General features: G+C 39.6%; 2 protein-coding genes across 2 annotated transcripts; both read right to left on the reverse strand.

Annotated features, from left to right (window-relative positions):
* Positions 1 to 259: 259 nt before the first annotated feature.
* On the reverse strand, positions 260 to 7,361 carry LOC134623844 (low affinity immunoglobulin gamma Fc region receptor II-like). The gene is made up of 5 exons (XM_065470214.1): positions 7,238 to 7,361; positions 1,009 to 1,272; positions 684 to 929; positions 448 to 627; positions 260 to 363 (listed from the first exon to the last, which is right to left on the reverse strand). The coding sequence occupies exons 1-5, from the start codon at positions 7,359 to 7,361 to the stop codon at positions 260 to 262; spliced, it is 918 nt and encodes a 305-aa protein (XP_065326286.1).
* A 15,376-nt stretch (positions 7,362 to 22,737) lies between these two features.
* On the reverse strand, positions 22,738 to 24,135 carry LOC134623845 (nuclear factor 7, brain-like). The gene has a single exon (XM_063468856.1). The coding sequence runs from the start codon at positions 24,133 to 24,135 to the stop codon at positions 22,738 to 22,740; it is 1,398 nt and encodes a 465-aa protein (XP_063324926.1).
* Between the last annotated feature and the right edge of the window lie 849 nt (positions 24,136 to 24,984).

The raw sequence follows: 24,984 nt of genomic DNA on the forward strand, positions 1-24,984 counted from the left end.
TGTACTTATGTTGTTGTTGATCAAGCCTGCATATCTTCCCTCTAACTGATAAAATCTATAATATAAAAATGTGACACAGCAACATTAGATGTCAACAAGCTCTTTCTGTCATACTGGCATGTAAAAAAAAAAAAAAAAAAAAGATGACAGAACAATCAAAATTTATTCATAAAGTTCACACAAACAAAGACTTGCATTGTGATGTCACATAAAATTCAGTCACAGTGACCTAATAACCACAATTTGATGGAGCATATGCTCAGAACTGATGCTCAGAGGTCACCGCTGCAATATCATCATAGTCCTCAGTCATTCTCTGCTCCGCATTGGCTGCTGTTGCCAAAATGACGGTGGCGTCATTTCCTGTTACACGAGGTCATCAGATATTTTTAAATGAGGCGAAAGCAATTGAGTTTGATAAATACTCAAGGATACTCAGAGTGTTACCTTTGGCTCTGTGTTGATATAAAGACACCAAGAGGAGAGTGGAGATGAAGTATGGACAGAACACCACCAGGTGACAGACTACTCTGATCGCATGATGGAGGGTGGTGGAGGTAGGGAGCATATTTGTAGAGGTGGTGGGCGAGGTTGTGGTTGTAGGTCTACCTGCAGAGAGAACCCCAGCTGTTCAGTGAATATGTGGATGAAATAAGAGGTGAAATCAGAGTGAAGCTCCTCACCTGTGACAGTGATCCAGCTGGATGGAGACTCTCCATGACTGCTGATGTCACACTTGTAGAGGCCTTCATCAGACCTGGAAACATGCTGGATGGTCATGTTAACTGAAGACCTATTGCTGATGAGGGAGCCATCTTTATAGAAAGCAGCTGGGAGGTTGGAGGGAGTGGTCTTTGTTTTACAGAGCAGAGTGACGTCATCTCCCTCCATCACAGGGAGGACAGGACTCTGCAGGATCACTGATCCACCTCAACACAGAGACAAACTACAGCATTTCATCCATTTACACACAGTTTCATCAACACTAACTCCACACACTCAGCTTACCAGTGACTGTCAGGTTAACCATGTTACTGATGGGACCCTCTCTGGACTCACACCAGTAAACTCCACTGTCCCATGTGAAGATGTAGCTGATGTTACAGGAAGAACCAGCACCTTCTCCCCACCCATCTCCACACTGAGTCCTCTCTTGTTTGCTTGTGTTTCTCCTCAGAGTCCATCCAGCAGAGCTGTCGTCCTCCTCACAGCTCAGAGACACAAAGTCTCCTTTAAAGAACTGAGAGCAGCTGGGACTCACAGTCAGACGAGCTGTGAAGAGGACTTTTTGATATAATATGTACATAAAATAAATTATTTGACTATACTAACTTTATAATTATGAGTATTAAATATTCATCAGGCTCATCATTTTCTGTATGATTATTATGTCATGCCACAAGAAAGGTTAAAAAAGGACTGGGCACTCAGTGTTAGTTCATGTCAGGTTTAAACTGTGACAGGAGAAGGTTACTGACCTTGGTTTTAGTTGCACAGCTCAGCAGTGAGATCAGAACTAAAGAGAAATGACACTCAGCTTATTTTGAGTTTGACATTAAAAAAAAAAACTGCAGTAAAAACAGAAAACCATTAGACAGTGGAGAAAACATCATCGGTTTGAATCCACTTATGAGCAGAGAAAGGATGAAGCAGTTTTCTCTTTAATGTTCTACACAGAGGCATGTCTGCTGGAGTAGAGTGCTGGTAATCTGTTAATATCAGCAGTGACACAATGTAAAGAAGTACATTTACTTGAGTAGTTAATGGAAATTGTTCATACTTTATACTACATTCAAGTATTTCTTTGTTTTGCAGCTTTCTACTCCAGCTCAGATGTATCTTGGATTCAAACATTGTACTGCACACCAGATATTTTAAAGATTTAATTACTATATGTTGTTATATTATTATAGATCAACTTACAGAGTAGTATATATCAAGCCTATTTTTCATTAAAACAGTTGGTTGGACAAAGATGTTGTGTCCAACCAAATAAACTCAAAACAGCTGTAATGCTGAAATTGTTCAAAATACAAAAAAACAAAACAAGGCAGTGCTTGAGTACAAAACCAGGAATCTAGGGAAATATACAGAAAACAGGAGCACACTGCATTGCAGGCATGATGACGGACAAGGGGAGAGTATAAAGGTGGGAATAAATCAGGTATAGCAAGAACAGGGTGAATTAACTCGATACTCATGAGACAAAAGTCAACCAAAATAAAACAGGAAGTAACAGATGATAAGCTCACTTATGTGAATTTAAAATAGAGACAGAAGACAAACATGGAGGCAAGACTGAAGGAACAGAATACGAACACAAAAACTCGTAATCAAACGTCAAGGAACTAAAAGCATGCATAACAAGAAATTCAGAAGCACCAGAAACTAACGTCATGAACAAAGACTAAGGAGGACAAACATAAAATCTATCTTAAAACCAAAACCAAAAGGAAGCCACAAACCCACGACACACAGAATCAACCTAAACGAGCATCAGGACAGAAAAACTGAAGGCATGAAATGAGAGCAAAGGGAACTTGTATCAGGTAAACTGATATAAAGACCAATGAACCATAAGAAATAATAACAAGCTAAATGCCAACAGTGCAAAATACAGAACCAAGATACAAATACACAAAAAGCTGAGAAATTTAAACTGAGGAATTTTACTTTTTGGATAGTGAAATCTTTGTACTAATACCTTCTGATATTTATAAAAGTAGCTTCTTTTAGAACTTTTTAAAATTGCTGTTGAATACAAACCACATTAAACTACATTTAATGTCATGCATCTGTATGACGGATGTACACAAAACTGTAAATCAGTGTATCCATGTCAATTCTCTGCACTGTATTAATTTATTATGAAATATTCTGATTTCCTGTTGACCCTCTTCCTTCTTGTTGGTGTTCTTGATAAAAACTCGTCTACTCCCCTTCTATTCTAATCCAACCTGAATGTTTGTGATGAAGAAACAACAGATTTTCATACATAATCATTACAGTGTACTCACTGAGCAGCCAGAGCATAGATGCGTACGTCATCTTACTCTCTGTGATATCAGGTCAACTCTTTAACCAGTTCACAGTCAGTTAAAGTCAAACCCTGCTCCTCTTCCTCTGTGACAGGATGCCAGTGTTGTGGTTTTTAGAGGAAGGTTTCTTTGTCTGACTGCAATAAATAGGAGAGAAAAAAGCTTTAAAATGGTAAAACTGACTGTTAACTGACAATAAAGATGGGCCCCAACAAAATTAGCTGACATAAATGGGAACATGGGTACCACTATGATGCCTTCATTGAGTTAAAAAAAAAAAAACCTTATGAGGGACGAAGTCAGTCAGGGAACCACACACACACAAATCCCCACCAAAAACATGTAAATAACAAAATAAAATTATATTTATAGATCGCCCGCATGGTGCCTTCACTGACAGAATTATGTCTTTGTCGTTACAGGACAAACTATTCTTAACTCAATAATGATCATCAATGATTTATTACATTTTTATCTTAAACATTGGTTGTGTTGATCGTGTTGCTGATTCGTGGAAATACCTCGCATCTTCCTGTAGCTGACCGCAGTTCAGCTGAGAGGAAATGAGCTGGAGGTGGTACGAATGCTGTTTGACTGATTGCATCTCTCGGCTTTAACCACTGATGTGCTGTCATGGCTGAAAGGCTTCATGCAGGTTGACCACCACTGACTTCCTGAAAACACTACCCCCAAAAACTGTGAGCCACCATAAAGTCACAGACTCACTCTTACCATCACAGATGCCCATAATGCACTGAGCAGAATCAACACTCCCAAAGCTGTTGGCCCAAACGACATTCCTGAATGTGTGCTTCGAGCACTTCCTGAGCAGCTTGCAGGGGTCTATACTAGAGATGGACCGATCCGATATTAGGTATCGGTATCGGTCCGATACTGACGTAAATTACTGGATCGGATATCGGTGAGAAATAAAAAATGTAATCCGATCCATTAAATATCAAAAAAGCACCTCACAAAACTTGCAACACGGCGTAACTCGCCTCATAACCGTAGCACGGCTGTGTGTATTTGTAGCCTCACTAGCAATCCAGCATTTCATCTCCGGGGAAGTTATCCCAGAGAGAAGTAAAGCAAGTGTGTAAGTTCATCTCTGAATGTTTGTAAAGCGTACCTACGTTAAGCTTAACCACCGATATATGGAGCGACTGCCTCTTCTCTCTCTCTCCTGCCGCTACTTCATGAAACTCCTTAATGATCAGCTGATCGGCTTTTCTGTCCGTCTCTCTTCTTTGTTATTGGCCCACTTTGCACCAGAAAGAGGAAACCAGCGGCTGAACAACAGCAGCACGTTTAAGCTTGATAAGCTGTTGTTAGAATTTATTTAATATTACTTTCTAGACCACGATCCTTTTCTACATAGCTGACATAACTGTGCAGGGGCGGATCTATCAAAGTTTAGCCAGGGGGGCCGATAGGGCATTAACAGGGAAAAGGGGGGCACAAAGAAATACTTTTCTTTCTTATTCTCATTTAAAATGTCTAGCTTTTAATAAATAATTATCTGAATCTTACACCCAAAGTTTTAATCTGATGTAAAATGTATAGTAAAGTCTATTACTGTATATAGTAACTGTTAAATGTCTAATATACCCCAGTAAGCTATAGTACTTTTTCCTTTGGGAAGATACCATCTGTGCAGTCTGTAATTCTGTAGAAGAAAGATGTTGAATCTATTTAATTATTCTTGAAAAATAATTTATTTCTGTGCATTTTTTTTTCACACTGCATCAAATTAAAGTTGATTATGTTGATTAAGCATCATGAGGTGGAGGGTGGGGGGTGGTTCCCTTTTTTCTTTTGCTGGGAGTTTGCAACCCTATTAGTTAGGTTGCTTAATATTTCTGCTAAGTACTCTTTAAAATACCAGAATAGGGAGGATGGAGTAGGTTTAAGTTTATTAGATTGATCAGTGTTGCTGAACTATGAAATATTTTGGGTGCAGTGTATTTTTTACATACAGGTATAACAGAATAGCTTTAGTGTTGTTGTTTATTTAAACTTGAGTATGAACTTCTACAAAATGCAGCAAGATATGAAAAAAAAAAACAGTTTTATTGATTAAAAAACACACTATATCGGATTAATATCGGTATCGGCAGATATCCAAATTTATGATATCGGTATCGGTATCGGACATAAAAAAGTGGTATCGTGCCATCTCTAGTCTATACAGACATCTTCAACCTGTTGCTTGCCCAGGCAGTATTACTAGCATGCTTCAAGACCACCTCCATTGTGCCAGTGCCAAAACACTTATCACCAAGATGCCTGGACGACAATAACCCTGTAGCACTGATGCCCATTCTGTATTTATGAAGTGCTTTGAGCAACTCAACTCCCACACTGGATCCTCACTAATTTGCCTGTTGAAGGAATAGGAGTACAGAGGATGCTGTACATTTTATCCTATGAAAATTTCTACAGAATATTAAAAAGAAAATTAAATCCATCTACCGCAGAGGCTGGGTTTGTATTTCTGACAGATTTATGTTTCATTTGTCCCAATGTTGTTTTGCCAATATTTAGTTAGCCTACAACACACACTGTGCTGCTACATGATACAGGGAAATTGTGACAAAGTCAAAAAACACAGACAAATAGAAAAATACTGTAAAAACACGCAAAACACAACAGAAGGAGAGTAAAACACAAATTAGATAAATCAGAGGCAACAGTAACGTGATGCTCACAGTGAGATGCAGCAAATTTATGTTCTAATTGCATGAGTCTTTTAATGTTGTAAATCTATGTTTGCTATTGTTCACTGCAGCTGTGTCATGTTATCATCTCCACTAAATTGTGTTTTTTGAGCTATTCGTGGTTATTGACTTATGCTGCATTTGAACTCTCAGGGATACCGTAGGATCATCTGATCGGATGACATTCATCAAAAGGCCTCCAAACTCACTGGGAGGTGCTTCAGTCCTGAGGAGAAGATACTTTGCACTTGCTGATGCCAGTGAACTGCAGACATGGTCACTTTGATATGAAAATCACATATCCCAGAAGGGGTTTACTGCAAGAAAATAAAAATAAAATAAAATGAAAATAATAAACTTGTTATATGCCCTATATAACCTGTGGAGCAACCTCAAGCAAAAGATCTATGAGGGTGGGAGGCAGTTCACATCCAAACAGCAGCTCTGGGAGGCTATTCTGACATCCTGCAAAAGCAGAAGCAGAAACTGTCCAAAAACTTACAAGTTCCATTGACACAAGTATGAAATGTTTTCTTTTTTCTGAGTAAAAAATTGGAACAGTGGATTTTAAGTTTTTATTTTTTATTTTTTAAACATACTGTTTTTTCTTCAACACAAAGAGGCATTTTTACATCTATGTGCACAACAGAGTGGAACACATCAGGCGATCCACACAAGCTCACCAGTGGCATTATGTGCCAACTCACTTAAATCCTGCTGATCATGCCACGCGAGCATTACCTGCTGAGCAGCTTTCTACCTCCACATGGCTCAGTGGACCTGCCTTTCTTACCAAGTCAGAAATAGGTCAATCTCAGGCAGAGTTGTTTGATCTTGTAGACCCAGAGACTGACAACGAACTGCGTCATGAGGTAACTACTTGTGTTAAAACTCTTGCAAAGGATGTTCTCAGTAGTGCCAGATTCGAAAGGTTTTCTAGTTGGAATGTACTACTGAAGGCTATATCTAAACTCCGACACATTGTTCAGTCCTTTAAGCAGAACATAGAAGGCTCCTGTCAGGGCTGGCACAGCTGTAGTGAGCATTTAACCAAAAAGCAGCTCGATCAAGCTAAGATCATTATCATTCACACCGTCCAAAGAGAAGTCTATGCAGAAGACATAAGACAGCTTGAAAAGAGTATGCCCCTCAAAAGTTCAAGCCCACTTAGCAAACTGAACCCATTTCTTGACACGAACGGAATCCTCAGAGTGGGTGGGAGACTAAGACGAGCACAGTTGACTTCGGATGAAACAAATCCTATCCTCATCCCTGCCAAACACCACCTTTCCCAGCTCATTATAAGACACTTCCATGTGAAAGTATGCCATCAGGGCAGACATTTTACTGAAGTGGCAGTCAGAGCTGCAGGCTTTTGGATTGTGGGAGGAAAAAGAGCAATAAGCAAAATGATATTCAGCTGCGTGACATGTCGCAAACTAAGAGGCAGACAGCAGGAACAGTTTATGGCTGAGCTACCAGAGGATAGGCTGTCCACTGACCCTCCGTTCACACATGTAGGGCTTGATGTGTTAGGGCCCTGGTCTGTCACTGTCAGAAAAACGTGTGGTGGGCAAGCGGATGCAAAGCGATGGGCAGTCATATTTACGTGCATGAGTACACGGGCCATTCACATTGAAGTTATAGAATCAATGGACACGTTGTCATTTATCAACGCCCTGCGTCGTCCTTTTGCCATCAGAGGTGCAGTCAAACTTCTTAGGTCCGATTGTGGGACAAATTTTGTGGGTGCCTGCAAAGAGCTGCAAATAGACAAACAGGGCTGCTACAACAGCAAACTAAACAGCTTTCTTGAAGACTGGCTGCAAATGGCTTTTCAACCCCCCGCATGCGTCGCATATGGCTGGCTCCTGGGAGCGCATGATTGGGGTCACGCGCAAAATCCTTGATGCAATGCACCTAGAACACATTCACCTGAGGGCAGCAGAAACTTACTCCAACTTACCGCCACTTACTCTTATCTCTCATGAGAGAGAGAGGGAATCATCCCAGACTGTCGGCAGCCCTGGGCCGTGGCCCAGTGACAGGGAGGTGTCAGTTCAGGGAAACGGCTGCTTGTCCAGCTGCGACGATAAAGCTGGTCCGGAGGTCGACTGCGTAGCAAGCGATGCAGGGGCGGATCTAGAGAAATTTCTTAGGGTGGCATGGAAATCAAATGGGGTGGCAAAATCAAAGCCTTTTTTTAAAAACATATATGCAGGTGTTACATATGGTTAAAATGATTCAAATTTTTTATTAGAAAAAATATATATCAAATTGTTTCTTAAATTTACACAAAATGTCAGAAATCTGCACTGTTGTGAACAAAACCGTAAACCCAGTTTTTCATGATTTGTTGGGTTAACCCTCTGAGTTCCAAAATATAATTGGACATTTTTGACTGGTGTGTAACATTCACCACCCACCTGTGTGAAATCTGAAATTCCCATAGTGACTCAAAATGTGCTCTGGCACAATCATAGGCATCAGTTGCTACTCACACCTGATCCATACCGGAAACTGATCCGTACCACGCATGTGCGAAAGGCCTCTACTTCCCCTCGAAGCATTTTACGATAGTTATGGGTCAGAGTATCTGTTAAGATGTTAATAATAAGTATCTCTTAAAATGTTTGCGGTAATGAACGAGAAAAAAAAAGATAATTACGGATGAATGTAGCACTATGACACCATTAACAGTAGCTTCAGTCTTGGTGCGAGCACTTTTTTGCTTTGTTAAAGTCTGGAAATGCTTCTTTTTCTAGCAACACACAAGTGCAATCCATGGATCTGTACCTTTTTTTTTATTTATTTAACCTTTATTTAACCAGGAATGTCCCATTGAGATTAAAAACCTCTTTTCCAAGGCAGTCTTGGCCAAGAGGCAGCACATTTCCAAACAAATACATACAAACAAACAAGATTAAAAATTACACAAAACAATTACACATTATTGAGGCAGTCTGTAGGCCTTTAAGTTTAGTTTTAAAAACAAATTAAAAGACAACAATTCAGTCAGTTTCCAGTCTTTCTGTAACAGGTTTCACGAAAAGGGCGCACAGTGGACAAAGGCTTTCTTACCCAACTCTGTGTGGACAAGGGGAACAGACAGCAGCAGCTGATCATTTGAACGCAAGGAGTAAGAACCACTATTTGTCCTTGTGACCAAAGTACAAATATAAGGAGGCAACAATCCAAGCATAGCTTTGTAAATAAAAGTGTACCAATGCCCCTGTCTTCTAATGGCCAAAGAAGGCCAATTTACTCTTAAGTACAAGTCACAATGATGGGTCAGATATCTACAATTGGTGATAAACCTCAAGGAAGCATGATACATCGTATCCAATATTAGAAGACATGAAGAAGAAGCGTTCATATACAGAATGTCACCATAATCTGGTTGCAGTGACAAGACGTTTTTTTTTTGCTGCAAAAGAAAAACACTGTTTATTACGGAAGAAAAAGCTAAGTTTCAGCCTCAGTTTCTTTACAAGTCTCTCTATATGTGGTTTAAAGGTAAAGGAGTCATCTATCCAGACACCAAGGTATTTATATTCATGAACTATCTCTATAACATTTCCTTCAAGGGTGGACACCACTGGAATAGGCTCTGGGACCTTCTTTGACTTAGAAAACAACATTAGCTTAGTCTTGTCAGCATTGAGAACTAATTTTAGCTGGATAAGTGAATGCTGGAAAGCAACAAAGGCTTTCTGTAAGGTTTCAATGGCCTGACTAAGAGATGATCCATAGCAGTAAATAACTGTATCGTCAGCATAAAAATGCAAATTTGTGTCTGAGACATTTTGACCCAAATCATTGATATATAAAAGAAACAAAAGGGGACCCAAAACTGAGCCCTGTGACACCCCCTTGTGGACAGCAACAAATTTGGAACAAAGACCTTCAAGTTTGATGCACTGGATTCTATTATTCAAATAATTTGAGAACCACGCTATTGCATGTTCTGACAATCCAAGGCTGAGCAGTCTTTTTGCCATCAGAGGTGCAGTCAAACTTCTTAGGTCCGATTGTGGGACAAATTTTGTGGGTGCCTGCAAAGAGCTGCAAATAGACAAACAGGGCTACTACAACAGCAAACTAAACAGCGCAAAATCCTTGATGCAATGCTCCTAGAACACATTCACCTGAGGGCAGCAGAAACTTACTCCAACTTACCGCCACTTACTCTTATCTCTCATGAGCGAGAGAGGGAATCATCCCAGATTGTCGGCAGCCCTGGGCCGTGGCCCAGTGACAGGGAGGTGTCAGTTCAGGGAACCGGCTGCTTGTCCAGCTGTGACGATAAAGCTGGTCCGCAGGTCGACTGCGTAGCAAGCGATGCAGGGGCGGATCTAGAGAAATTTTCTTAGGGTGGCAAAATCAAAGCCTTTTTTTAAAACATATATGCAGGTGTTACATATGGTTAAAATGATTCAAATTTTTTATTAGAAAAAATATATCAAATTGTTTCTTAAATTTACACAAAATGTCAGAAATCTGCACTGTTGTGAACAAAACCGTAAACCCAGTTTTTCATGATTTGTTGGGTTAACCCTCTGAGTTCCAAAATATAATTGGACAATTGGTATCCAATATTAGAAGACATGAAGAAGAAGCGTTCATATACAGAATGTCACCATAATCTAACACAGATAAAAAGGTTGCAGTGACAAGACGTTTTTTTGCTGCAAAAGAAAAACACTGTTTATTACGGAAGAAAAAACTAAGTTTCAGCCTCAGTTTCTTTACAAGTCTCTCTATATGTGGTTTAAAGGTAAAGGAGTCATCTATCCAGACACCAAGGTATTTATATTCATGAACTATCTCTATAACATTTCCTTCAAGGGTGGACACCACTGGAATAGGCTCTGGGACCTTCTTTGACTTAGAAAACAACATTAGCTTAGTCTTGTCAGCATTGAGAACTAGTTTTAGCTGGATAAGTGAATGCTGGAAAGCAACAAAGGCTTTCTGTAAGGGTTCAATGGCCTGAGTAAGAGATGATCCATAGCAGTAAATAACTGTATCGTCAGCATAAAAATGCAAATTTGTGTCTGAGACATTTTGACCCAAGTCATTGATATATAAAAGAAACAAAAGGGGACCCAAAACTGAGCCCTGTGGCACCCCCTTGTGGACAGCAACAAATTTGGAACAAAGACCTTCAAGTTTGATGCACTGGGTTCTATTATTCAGATAATTTGAGAGCCACGCTATTGCATGTTCTGACAATCCAAGGCTGAGCAGTCTGTTTTTTAGGACAGCATGATCAACAGTGTCAGAAGCTTTTGAGAGGTCAATAAAGAGTGACGCACAGTACAATTTCTTATCAAGTACACTGTAAAATCTAATTAGTTCCCAGAACTCAAAAAAATTATGGAAACTCGTTGCCTCAAAAAAATTGAGTAAAGCTTAGCTAAAAATGACTAAGTTAGGATAACTTATTTATTTTGAGTATTCTGTACAAGCTCATTTGTTCCCAGAACTCAAAAAAATTGGATCAAGTTTACTTAAGATGACCAAGTTAGGGCAACTTACTCATTTTGAGTACACTGTACAGCCTTTTTTTAGTTCCCAGAACTCAAAAAAATTATGGAAACTCGTTGCCTCAAAAAAACTAAGTAAAGCTTACTTAAGATGACTGTTAGGACAACTTATACATTGCAAGTCTGCAGTATTAAGAATAACTTGATATTTCTGACTGTACAATACTAATTGTTTACCTACTAACAAACATTTCAAGTTCAACTAAATGAAAAAACAATTTGTGGTAACCTGAATATGATTAAAAATAATTAACAACACTTTTTGTAATGATGTTAAAATCAGCCCAACTTTTATTTTCAAACACAACAAAGTATAACAGCTAACATACTGGACACTGTTCTGCTGAACAACAAACAATTATATTGCCATCGCTGTTATAATCTTACAATGAAACAAAGTCTCAGATGTAATTATTCTGAAAATAAGTTTAGGCCTACCACAAGTTTGTTTTGTACTTACATTACTTATATAATCAAAATAAAATATTTGTTGTTCTGTCACAAGTGCAGTCTCTAATTTAAACAACACATTTGTTTTCCATTCCAACACAGGAGCTGGAATGTTGTAATATTTTAAGGATGGCTTGTTTCTAGTCCAGGCATTACTGCCTGAATGACTGTCATGGATCGAGGTGATCCAAATGTAGGTGCAGAAGAAAGTCTTTAACTTCCCTTAAGTACAGTGGCAGTGGTTGATGGTTGGAGATGCAATGAGCTTGAACTTGCAGGCGACCATCTTCACTGACCACACCATCTCTCCTGGTGTCCTGCAAGCAAACAATCATATTTTAACTTAATTGCTTTCTTAAAACATTTTTTTCTGCTTCTGGTATAGAACATACTCCAATTTAGACAATCTCAGGCTCCCTCCCCACCGGAGAGGTGACATTCAATGTCCCAATTGTCAGTCTGGATAGCCCTGACCACCACCCAACATACAATAATGTCATCAAAGCATAATTTTAAAAAGGGCTATGCAAACATGGCCAATAACTTTCATTCTAATGATGTGCAAAATGATTTTGGGCACAAAACAAATTTTGCTGTTAGAAAACTTGCAGACTTCACTATATACAGTGTAGACCCTCTAAACTAAGTTTGGGGGATGTGATCTTTCAAGAAATGCAGACCAAACTGTTGTTGTTTGTTTACTTACACAGCATGTCTTGTAGAATTAACTGTGGTCACCAGCAACAGCATCGTGCAGTCACATCTCAAGTCTAATAACAGAAGACAGGAAAAGATCAGTAAAGAAACAACTTCCCCAAACCAAAGCACAAATAAAACAATAAGTAAAACAGGTTGATCTACAGTATGATTAAAGTTCAGCCTGATTAATATAAATGTCACTGACAGTTGCTAATATATTGGAAAACCAAAACACTTACCAGTGAGTTGATGTCTTTCTGTCCAACAACAGGAGTGTTGGTCCCGATCGGCCTCAAAGACAGTAAGAAGCAAGCAGAGGGAGAAAAAACAGAACATTGATTTGATCCTTAATGACTGTGCAATCATCGTAACATAGAGTTTGCTTATGTTGTTAAATAAAGGCTAGATTTGGCATTAATAGATGCCACAGATGTTCAAAAGCTGCCACAAAGCATGAAAAAAATGGACGTCTCTGAAAACGTCGGAGCATTTTTGCAAATATGTGATGTCTTGATAAATCGAGCAGATATTTGAAATTTACACAGCTACATTCTCGCCTGAAAATATCTTAAAAGTTTGTTTTGAGACCCAGAAAAAGTAATAAGTTTTTTAGCCGCGCTCCTCTGACAAACATAGCCGACAAATGTGATCCTCCTTTTCCCCAGACTACCCTTTCTGGGTCACAAAATAACCTTTCAAGATATTTTCAGGCGAGAATGTAGCTATGTAATGCTCAAATATCTACTTAATTTATCAAAATATCACATATTTGCAAAAGTGCTTCCACGTTTTCGGAGAGCTCTGTTATCCACCCCCCACACCCACCCCTAACGGCCTCCCGAAGAATTTTGTCTGGGCTCTTCTCTCACTTATTTATTTCAAACAATCAACAGAAAATTTCACCGACATAGTTTTATGTAAGGTTTTTAAGGCTGTGGTGTTAATTTTTAAGTAAGATGAGCCCAGCGGCAGCAGCAACGCTAGGCTAACACTAACTAGCTAGCAAGATTATAAACCTGGTGCTAAACTAAGAGAAGCCACAAAATCAGTTTGAATAAGAGTAAACATTTACTCACCAAGTCAGTAAAGATCCACAGCAATGACAACAATAATATCTCCAGGTTTGCTCAATATATTCCATAACAAATGCTGGCGCCATGAACATGCAGACTGATCCGGGAGGGAGGAGGACGGTAGTCACGTGGCATTTTCAAAACACATCTTTCATCCTTCCGCCCTGAGAAGCAAAACTTCCAGCTTACTTAGGTTTTCTAAGTTAAGACAACTCAAATAAATGGAGTTTATCAGCGTTTTTGCATAAAAAGTACTGGTAACTTATTTAAATCGAGTTCTAATAACAAATTGATAAAAAATGAGTTCAGCCTATTTAATATTTTTAATTAAACACAATATTACATTTTACAGTGTACCATAATAATATCATTTATCACTTTCATAGTGGCAGTGTTAGTACTGTGTTTTTCCTGAAGCCTGACTGGAATTTAGAGACAATATCATTAGAGTACAAAAACTCCTTCAACTGGTCACAAACTAGAGATTCCATGATTTTGGATAAAGCACACAAATTTGATATTGGCCTATAGTTAGTCAACACCGATGGATCACCTCCTTTCAATAAAGGCAAGACAAAAGCTGATTTCCAGACCGATGGAATTTCTTTGGTTTTAATTGAAAAATTAAATAAAATTGAAAGTGGTTCTGCAATATAATCCGCTGCCAGCTTCAAAAAAGAAGGTTCCATCAAGTCTGGACCAGGAGGTTTTCTGTGATCCAAAGCCTTTCAAGCTTTATGCACTTCATAAACACTAAAAGGTACAAAGTTAAAATGGTCTCCAGAAAACATAGAGAATTCTGGGCAAGAATTTGTTAAAAAAGTTTCTGCAGAATCAAACAACGAACCCACTGATAAAAAGTGTTCATTAAAGCAATTCAAAATTTCAGTTTTATCATTAATTGAGACTGAATCTTTTACAACAAATTTAGGAAAAGTTTGAGTCATTTTATTGGCAGAAAAAGACTTGATTACTTTCCAAAATTTCTGTGGATCGTTGAGATTCTCAGTGGTGACAGACAAAAAGTATTCGGATTTGGCCTTTTTAATAAGAGAAGTGCATTTATTTCTAAGCTGTTTGATAACAGACCAATCAGTGGAAGTATCTGTTTGCCTCGCCTTGTCCCATGCTCTATTACGCTTGTGTATGTTATCTGCGAGTGTCTGCGAAAACCAGGGATTTTCTCGACCTTTAATTCTAACTTTCCGTAAGGAGGCATGTTTATTAACAATTTCCATAAAGCTTTCCTTAAAATTTGCCCAGGCTAACTCTACTTCTGGTAATAATCCGATTTTTTCCCAATTAACTACTGACAAATCATGATGAAAAGCCTGTTAATCGAATTGTTTAAGATTCCTTTTACACACTATGCACACTATATTACAAACAGCAACAACACAGTGATCACTTAGGTCATTACAGAAGACACCAAGCGAATTGAATTTATGAGGTACATTTGTTAAAACCAAATCAATTAATGTGGACTTTTCAGGGCATTTAAGATTTGGCCTGGTAGGAAGATAGACTAGCTGGGTAAGATTAATTGAATAGCAAAATTCTTTAAATTCACCAGAAGTTGCATTTAGCCAGTCCCAGTTCAAATCTCCAGCCATTAGTAGTTCAGTGTAATTTAATTTAGCCAAAAGGTGCTTTAATGAAGATAATGCCTCTTTTGAAGCAGATGGGGGCCTGTAGCACCCAACAATGGTTATCGAAAGTGTATTAGCAATATCTACATTCAAAGCCAAAAACTCCATTTGTTTACATATCGATTGGGACAGAACAATCGAGGCATTAAATCTTGATTTGACATAAATAGCTACACCGCCTCCTTTTTTTGGCTTATCAGTGCGATATACATTGTACCCATATATGTTAATGTCTTCATTAGTAATAGATTTAGTTAACCAAGTTTCAGAGATTATAACAACATCTGCATCTGTAGATTTAACCCAAATTTTGACCATGTCCATCTTCGGTAGTAGGCTGCGCACATTAAGATGAATATATTTGACACCAGACATTATTTTAAAATCAGAAGGAGTCTGGGAATATTGCAGTTCAGGGCAAGGATTTAGTTGCACGTTTCCTGACAAAAATAGAAGCAAGACAATCAACAACCTCTGTTTCACCTTTGATTTGGGTTCTGAACTTTGATATGTTGAACCCGAGCTGAAGCTAAATGGGCAAATGAAATAAGTATGCAAGACCAGAGTAGACTGAAGTTTAGGGAAGTCTCTGGGCAAAACAGGCATGAAACTAATGTCATGATCCAACTGAGCTGGTAACGGCTCTATTTTTTGCAACATTATAGAGCATGTGCCTTTTTCAGAGTTCTCTTGCAGATAAAGATCATTTTCAGAGATTCCCCTGCTATGTGTCCATATGCAATTGCTTATCCGAGGGTCCAAAAAGGCCAAGAGGAATATAAGAATAGTAAATACTGCCATCATCCACAATTTTAGTACTTAACAAAAGTGAACAGTACAGACCTGTGGGTGAAGCAAACCAGTTAGCTCCAGGAAAATGGCACAGGGCCAGACCAAAGCGAATTAACTCCTAAAGGATAGCGCTTGGCCAGGCCTGAGCCGGTTAACTCCTGGAGGACAGTGCAGGGCCAGATCTTGGCCAGTTTGCTCCTGTGGGAAGATGCTGGACCGGGCCTAAGCCAATTAGCTCCTGAAGGACGGTGCAGGGTCAGGCCTAAGCCAGTTAACTCATGGGAGATGCTACAAGCCCGGACCTATGCCAGTTAGCTCCACAAGGATAATGTGAGGCCAGTCCTAAGTCTGTTAGCTCCACAAGGATGGCACAGGGCCAGGCCTAAGCCAATTAGCTCCCGGAGAATGGTGCAGGGCCAGACCTTAGCCAGTTATCTCCTGGAAGATGGTGTAGAGCCGGGTCTAGGCCAGTTAACTCCAGGAGAACGGTACAGGGCCAGGCTAGGCCTGCTCCAGGAAGATGCATCCATCAAATTCCAAGGCATCTACCAACCACACATTTTCCAACAATCCATACAATATTAGCTGTCAGGTTAAGAAATACGTTCAAAAATAGTTAAGAAATATGTTAAAAAATGCAATAAAAAATATAGGAAAAAATCTTTTAAGAACAACTAATTACAAACAACTAATTACAGACGGACACGTAACGAGCAAAGAGCATGCTGCCATCTTGGAATCTACTGTGATGCTTCACAGTATGAAATGTCAGTGCTCCTTCTGCTGCAGATACAACAGCATCCTCGTTTTCCCCAGGTGTAACAAAGAATTCAGTCAACTTACCACATGAATTTTCGCCTCGCACAGCCATTATATGTTTTTTAACACCGGGCACCTTTGTTAGACACACAAACGTATTTGCCAGCTCTGCAAACAGTGCACTCCGCCTCACCATTTAATCCGAGGGATGGTACGAGGGAAACTTCTTTTGCAGTTTGTCTGAAAAGAGGCACTTGCACTTTGGCATCTTGTGGCATTTTTTCAGCGCGCCGCTGTGCTCTCTGTCCTATCTGTGAACGCGGAACAACCACTTACAATGCAGCAGTTAGGGAATGAAGTCGCAGATATGGGTCCTCTGTAGTCCTATAGGAAAACCTGGACATTTTCATCCATCTCGAAAATCCCCCCGGACGCCCTGGACATGTCCGGGGAAAAGAGGACGGTGGGTCACCCTATCCATAACATTGGTTGCCAACCAAGAAGAAGCAGAAGCTGTGAGCCAGGAGGGAGGGGGTGAGTGAGTGATTCCTTTATGCTACGATTCAGCACAGGAAGGGAGGGGGTGAGTGAGTCCTGCGTGATTCGCTTACAATTCAGCACAGGATGGGAGGGGGTGAGTAACTCAAATGTGCTGTTAGCATGTTAGCAGAGCAATGCTACTGTGAACTGAGGAGCTATTGTCTTGATGTGAGCTTCTAGTCAGGGTTTTTTCTTCCAGTTCAGAGCAGGAATGTTTTTGTTAATAAACTGTCTGTTGTTTTTTTCCACACAATTTTAATTATAAGCTAGATATATTTCTACTAATGAAATTAGTTCTCTAACAGCAACAGGGATGAGTTAGTGAGTCAGTTGGGCTTGTGAATCATGATTCACGAGTCAGTAAAGTGATTCTCGAGTATTGAACGATTCGTTCATGAATCGCGCATCACTATATGTGTGGAGAAAATTGATTGGAATTGTGATTATGATGTCCGTTATCACTGTCAATTGTCAGTAAACACTAGTGATGTGCGATACCACTGATTTTCTTTCCGATCCGATACCAAGTAATATTCAGGGTAGTATCGATGATACTGATCTGATACCGATGCTTTGCACAAAAACTTATTTTATTTATTGTATCTCAAATAATAGCATCATAATGATTACAGGACATCAGATTACTTGTTCTTATCACTTAATAATGAAGGGTTCATCATATAGAAATAAAAAAACTGAAGGTGTGCGCTATTTGAACACCTTGCCTGCCTGCAGCACTAAAGGACTCCATAAGAGACGTCCGTCTCGCCCTAGCAGCACCTGTCCCTCTCCTCCTCTTCAGTTCGCCTCAACATACGCTCGTCATATTCTGTGATATGATTTACTCTGAGGTGTTTGACAAGGTTAGTGATGTTGCCACAACCATACATGCCAACCCTCCCGATTTTTCCTGGAGAATACCGAATTTCAGTGCCCCTCCAGAAAATCTCCCAGAACCACCATTCTCCCGAATTACTCCCAATTTTCCACCCGGACAACAAAATTGAAAAACCATGTCGCAGAATTCATAGCGCGCCCCAGCCAATTCCAGTTTCCAACAATGGCGGCAGCGACTTAGTGTTAATATTACTCTTATTTCTCTTTCTGGGTCACAAAAGAACTTTTAACATATTTTCAGGTGAGAATGTAGCTGTGTAAACGTCAAATATCTGAGCCGATCGACACATCGTTTTCAAACCCCCGCGGTCTTTTGCTACTCGGGTTAAACATGATATATAAGTCACTTTGATAACTTAAAAATGTTATTGTTTGGCTTTTTCAGTGTGTCAAGAGATTTATTCTAAATGACACTTCTTCAGCTGAGAGTCAGAGAGTGGAGACACACACGCTGCAGTTTTAACTTGCAAGGGCAGTCACAGAGCGCTTACATCAGAGTGGAGGCCCTGTGAAGTGCGCGCTCTGTTCTTGCACTTGTCTTTATTTATACACAAGAAAAATGAATACATTTGTTCAGTGACGTGAGCATGTGCGTATGTGATTGTGTGTGTGTGTGTGTGTGTGCCAGGTCAGAACTGCTTGTTCAACTTCTTACTATCGCTGTGGGAAGATTCAGATAAAAATATCAGAACACGTTTTATAAAGAACAATCAGTTCAAAGCAATGAAAAGATCATCATGCAGTATGCTATCACAAGTAAACTTATATCATTAAAAGCTTGTACTGACTACTCAGTACAATTTTCCATTAACACAGTGTTTTATTTGTTCGTGAGTAAATCGGTTTGGCTGAGATTAATGTTATTAGATTAGATTAAATTAATTTTAACTTTATTGATCCCTCGGGAGGGTTCCTCTGGGGTTGTCACACAGCTGAATAAAGGTCAAACAGAAAATGATTAAACAGAAGTGTGAGATGGTCGAGAGTTTACGTCAGTATAAAAGTGTATTCACTTTTATATTTTAGATAGTAAGGAGCAGACAGCAAAGTTTCACTCCACCGAGGGAGCCTGTGACGTACTACCTGGCTTTCTTTAGACCGCGAAGGCCGGGTCCTCAGGTGGAAGCAGCCTCTGAATTTAGACACCCCCGCTGTTTCCGGGCCGGCCAATAATAACGGTGACATTTAACGTATTTTATCCGATAAATAAACCCTGTAAAATGTATTTATTAGTGATGGGATTTCCGGCTCTTTTTAGAGAATCGGCTCTTTCGGCACCCCTCACTATAAAGAGCCGGCTGTTTCGGCTCCGAACCGGCTCTTTAGGTTGTTTTGTTGCGTTCATTAATTTATTATTAACAACAATATAAAATTATGCACAAAAGGAATTACTAATGTAAAAAAAGGGGGTTTATTTATATATGTTTATATATAAATATATGCGGTGGCCCCTAGAGACAAAGCACGTACAAACTCCAAAACACATTTCTAGCGTTAACAGAACTTCCAAAACAGAGCTACCTAGATCGCTTAAATTACACAATTGAAAGCATATGTGTATTGTTTGTGTATTTATACACAAGCACTCATATGTATTCAAATAATTCAAAAAAATGTTCATTTACCTTTTACTACCACACACCAAATCCGGTCGTTGGTACTTGCTGGCTTGTGTAGCCACTAGGTAACAAAAGCTCAACACTGCATCTAGCATCCTGGAGCACTTCTGCTGTGTTTGTACGTCTTTTGGAGTTTGTACGTGCTTCAGAGTTCGGATGTGTTTTGGAGTTTGTACATGCTTTGTCTCTTGGGGCCATATAATAATAATAATATACTTTTATTTATTCACTCCACATAAAATGTAATAAATAAATCATATAATACAAAAACCAACTATTCACATTTCAACTTCTAACTATTTAAATTTTCAGCTTTTTCCTTTTAAACAAATTTAAAGTGAAACAACACAAAACACTGCAAACCACAACACAATTAAATATAAATTAAAATATGAAAACAAAAAGAAGATGCATATTCTCTGTCATATGGGCCTGCATGAATAAACTTTCTGAATCTTTTATCATCCGCAACTGAAAATAGTTATCGATGATTACTATACCTTTCTAATGTGACGTTGTTTTCCCTGGCTCTCTTTCTCTGTGTCTCCCTCCCACTGTTCCTGTGCTACTGCGACTGTAATTACCGCCCCTCCCCCCTCATCCCAGCGCAAGCACAAGGCTCGCATGCTGAGTGAAGCAGAAAAAAAGCCAGAGAGAGGGTATGAGAAAGAAAAAAATTCCCCCAAGGCTCACGATAAGGAGCCGGCTCGCTTCGTTCACGTCAAAGATCCGGCGCTTACGGCTACATTCACACTGCAGGCAAAAGCGCATCAAATCTGATTTTTTTGACACTATGCGACCCATATCCGATCATGGTATGACAGTGTGAACGCCACAAATACGATATTTTCAAATCCGATCTGGGTCACTTTCGTATGTGGTACTGAATCCGATACATATCCGTTGTTTTAGAAAGTGACTGCTGTTTGAATGGTCAGGTCGCATTAAATCCGTCTTTTATGTCACTGACATGAAAATCGATTCTAGAACATAAATGACTGGTATCGAAGGAATCGATTTTTCAGGATCGATCCGCACATCACTAGTAAACACTTAATCTGGCTGATGAATCTTCACATGGCATATTACAAGTTTTTATTTTTATACACAATAGGCTATATTTTGAAGTTCTCCATTGAGGAAACAGCATGAATTTGTTTGTATACGGAGGTATCCATTGTTTAAATGTCCCGGGTAGTCGAAAAGGAGGCAGAGCTGCTGAGAAATGCTAGGAGCTAACTGGGCACCAACCACATCATTCAAATATATTAACTGTTGCAATGTTGGCAACGGCAGGAAGTGACATAATATTCATGCATGCATGGTACGGATCAGATTTCCGGTATGGATTGGGTAGCGACAGCTAGTGAAAACAAGAAATACAGACGGTCCACGCTATGGGCTGAACCATTTATTAATTTATTAATGGGTTAACCCTAACACTAAGAAGTAATCCCATTACTCTACTGATTACTTATTTTCAAAAGTAATTAGTTACTTAGTTACTTTTAAAAAACATGATTTACAACCTGAATATGTGATAAAGCAATACATCTTTCAGCCCAATTCTACTTTTTCTGCATAATCCATGATATAAAATGTAATCAAATGAAAAAGTCTCTTTTTAAAACTAGTTTATGTTTTTGTCACTTTTTACGGAATCAAACTCAAAGTAAGGTCAGTACTTCCACACTTTAAACGCCTCACGCTCATACTCTGTCCCGCACTCGATATATTATCCATTGTTGATCTGCATACAGCTGTTGGCACAAACTTCGCACTCGTTTACGTCATTGTCATGACACACCCTCGCAAACAAAGTCACTGTTTAGTAATGCAGTAACGCAGCGTGCTTATGGGAAAGTAACGGTGATCTAATTACTTTTTTTGCAATAGTAATCCCTTACTTTACTGGTTACTTGAAAAAAGTAATCGGATTATAGTAACGCATTAAAACCAATAAAATCCCTGAAAACCATCAATGTCACACCCTCAACTCTCGCGGCCCAGTACCAAACGACTCACGGACCGGTACTGGTCCACAGCCCTGGGATCGGGACCGCTGTTTTACATAACTAAGTGCTCTAGCAGAGCTTAATCTATAATAACAGCACAAGTTATTCAAATTATTTATTTTACAAGTAATAAATACAAGTAAGTCAAGTTTCAAATATGGATCACATATTATCTAAAATATGTCTTAAGGAGTGATTAACGAGAGATGTACTAGTTTATATTTTTATCAGTGAATAAAAAATATCTATCCAAAAAATATAAAAATGTGAGAAAGGATCCAAGTCCAGGCTCTCATAGTTACACAAAGTAATAGAAGGCCTTTATGTTCCAGAGATAAAGAAATTGAAAGCTGTAGTTTCCATGTTTCTTCTCCTTACATTGCTCTCTTCCATGAGCACTGCTGCTTTGAGGGAGGCCAGCAGCTCTCCTGCTGTTTTCTTTAAAGATATCCTGACAAAGAGTGCTGCATTTACACACTCGTTTACATGAACAGAAGAAAAATGTCCTCAATAATGATTTTTATATTGTTCTCACTTATTAGGTAACATTACACTTGCTGAAGACAACATTTCCAAATACAAATTTGAAATACATGAATTTTATTAGCTGAGCTTTGTACATTTCCAGACTGGTATTTCTGAAGGTATTCAGCAAGTATTGAAATCTGAAATCTGTGCAGTATTATAATTACTGTGGAGTCACAGCTAGAATTGGCTGTAAGTGGCAGGGCTGAAGGAGCTGCCCTGGACAGCCACTTAACCCCTACTGCGTACCATTCCCTCACTGCTTTACTCTGTTCAGGACAGGTCATGACGACAGCCCCGTGTCGATCACCCAAGAAACGCCTCCCTAGTAAACCCCCAGACAGAGCCAGCAGGATGACAGCTGCACTTTACCAGATCCAATTCACTGACAGGAAAAATATTAGAAATATAATCAGCCGTAACTCATCTGCTCCACTGACACTGACACCTTCAACGGCAAAACTTTCACTTTACCATTAGTGTAAATGTATGGAAAGATTTTGTGAGTGAAAGTGTTATTAAAGGTGTGTATGTGTGTGTTAGTATCAGGATCACAGAATGACAGCTTTCCATTGTTCCAGTCAAGATTCACTCTGATCTTCTGGAACTTCTTATGAACTGAGAGAGGAGTTTTTGGAGCCAATGGTGAGACTGCGTAGTATTTATCTAATATGTGCCGTATTCCCCATAATCCAGACAGTTTCTCTCCCTTCCTCTCATCAGATTCTGCTAACAGACCCAGCACCCACCCTGTACTGTCTCCAATTTCCATATTCCAGCTGTTAGTCCCTGAGGTAAAGCCCTCAGAGCCCAGGATAGAGATGTAATAATCAAACCTCTCTGGATTATCAGGAAACTTCTGCCTCTCTTCTCGTCGTCTCACACTGGTCAGATCTTTAGACAGGATGAGTTGTGGATGAGCAGTGTTTGGGTCCAGAATGAGAGGAGTGTAGGAGACCATGTTCTTCATGTTGTTCCAGATGTTGAAGGTCAGGTTGCCCAGGTGTTTGGCCTGGTCTATCAGAGCTCCTGAGGGCAGCTGTGGATCATCCAGCAGGGGGCAGCGCTGGACTCTTTCCACTGCAGCCTTGTAGTTGTGCAGGAATGAGACGTCTTCAGCTCTCAGCTCCTCCTCTGTGGCTCTGACTGTGTCTGAAAGAGCTGCTATCTCTCTGCTCAGAGCCTCCATCTTCTCCTTCATCATCCCACTCTTCTGCTCCTCCTCCTCCCTCAGTGCAGCCAGCCTGGCTTCCTCTTCATCTGCTAGAAACTGGTGAAGCTTCTTAAACTGCTCCTTAATCTGCCTCTCTGTGTGTCGGGCCTGGACCTTAATGTGTTTTGCTGTTTGATCAAACTTCACTTGAACTTCTTCACAAATCTTTAACTTCTCCTTTAAGGGCTCCAGAGTTTCCTGAAGTTCCTTCTTGTGTTGTTGTGTGGCTTCATCGATGGGTCTGAATCTGTGGTTGGTGTGTTTTTCTGAGGCACAGCAGACGACACAGACTGGCTGCTCATGGTCCAGACAGAAGAGTTTGAATTTCTCAGAGTGCAGACTGCAGAGAGCCTCTGAAGCTTTCTGATCTCTCTCCTGTAAGAACGACTCACACAGGTTCTTTAAAGCTCGGTTTAAAGGAGGTTCTGGCCTTGAAGATCTCCTCTTACAAACTGGACACTCGTGTGTTGGTCTCTCTTTCCACCATTTCTTCAGACAGTCTTTACAGAAGCTGTGGCTACATGACAAAATAACAGGATCTGTAAAGACCTCCTGACAGACCGGACAGCAGAGATCCTCCTCTGAGCTGGAAGCCATTCTGTGAGTAAAGCTTAAAACAGCAGATAAGAAGTACAGTCAGTCCTGGCTCCCCTCCGGTCAACAGCTTGAAGCAGCAGTGTTGGAGTTTTCCACTTTTCTGTCGTTTAGCTACACTAACTCAGTGGAAGCTGATAGTTTGGTCTGAACTCAGTTTGATCATCTGTGTGTCTTTACTAAGAAAGAAGTATAGCCTGTTTGAGTCGTCTAAGGGCTATGGAGAAAAATGTTGTTTCACTTGTAACTCAGGTGTTTCATTCCAGAGTTTAAATGTCATCCTGCAAGTAGCTAAAACTGTGTAAACAAGTTTTTTTTTTCTCATTTTAGCTGTAATGTTCACAAAATGAAACTTTTTGTGAACATTACAGCTTTTGCTTCACCCATAAGCAAGGTTCAAGGATTCAAGGAGCTTTATTTATCATTCACGTCACATGTTAACATGAGGTGTGAAAGGAGAAAGATATTTTACTGCTATTATTTGTTGCTATTTTTATGATTAGAATTACCATTTCATCTGTTATTAACATTGGTATTACATTCTGTGCCTTTCGGTGAGTGAGAGGCTGAGTTGCAGGCTGACAGGAAACCAGGGCTTGCAGAGCATGCTTCTGCAGAAGCGAAACTGAAACCAGAGTATGCATTTATCTTTGACTAAGCTTTGATTATGCTTCAAGTAGTTGTATTAGATTGAAACCTTTGTTTTATACATTTTACATATATGTCAAGATCGGTACACACAGGATGGCCTTAGCCTGGTTGCTTAAGTTGAGGTCAATTAAGGTGCAGCGTGTATGTGCAGACATAAACACACACACACACATAGTTTCAGTATATGCTGGCCTTCTGTCT

The sequence above is a fragment of the Pelmatolapia mariae genome, linkage group LG3_W (genome assembly GCF_036321145.2).
Source record: "Pelmatolapia mariae isolate MD_Pm_ZW linkage group LG3_W, Pm_UMD_F_2, whole genome shotgun sequence".
Lineage (NCBI taxonomy): Eukaryota > Metazoa > Chordata > Actinopteri > Cichliformes > Cichlidae > Pelmatolapia > Pelmatolapia mariae.

What these genes read in the sequence shown, in the direction of transcription:
- LOC134623845 (XM_063468856.1), bottom strand. Translation starts at nt 24,135, where the DNA reads ATGGCTTCCAGCTCAGAGGAGGATCTCTGCTGTCCGGTCTGTCAGGAG.
- LOC134623844 (XM_065470214.1), bottom strand. Translation starts at nt 7,361, where the DNA reads ATGACTGCCCATCGCTTTGCATCCGCTTGCCCACCACACGTTTTTCTG. An exon ending in AGTGGACAGCCTATCCTCTG is followed by an intron (nt 1,273 to 7,237) that starts GTAGCTCAGCCA and finishes TCCTCTTCACAG; the next exon opens with CTCGTCTGACTGTGAGTCCC. An exon ending in GGTTAACCTGACAGTCACTG is followed by an intron (nt 930 to 1,008) that starts GTAAGCTGAGTG and finishes CTCTGTGTTGAG; the next exon opens with GTGGATCAGTGATCCTGCAG.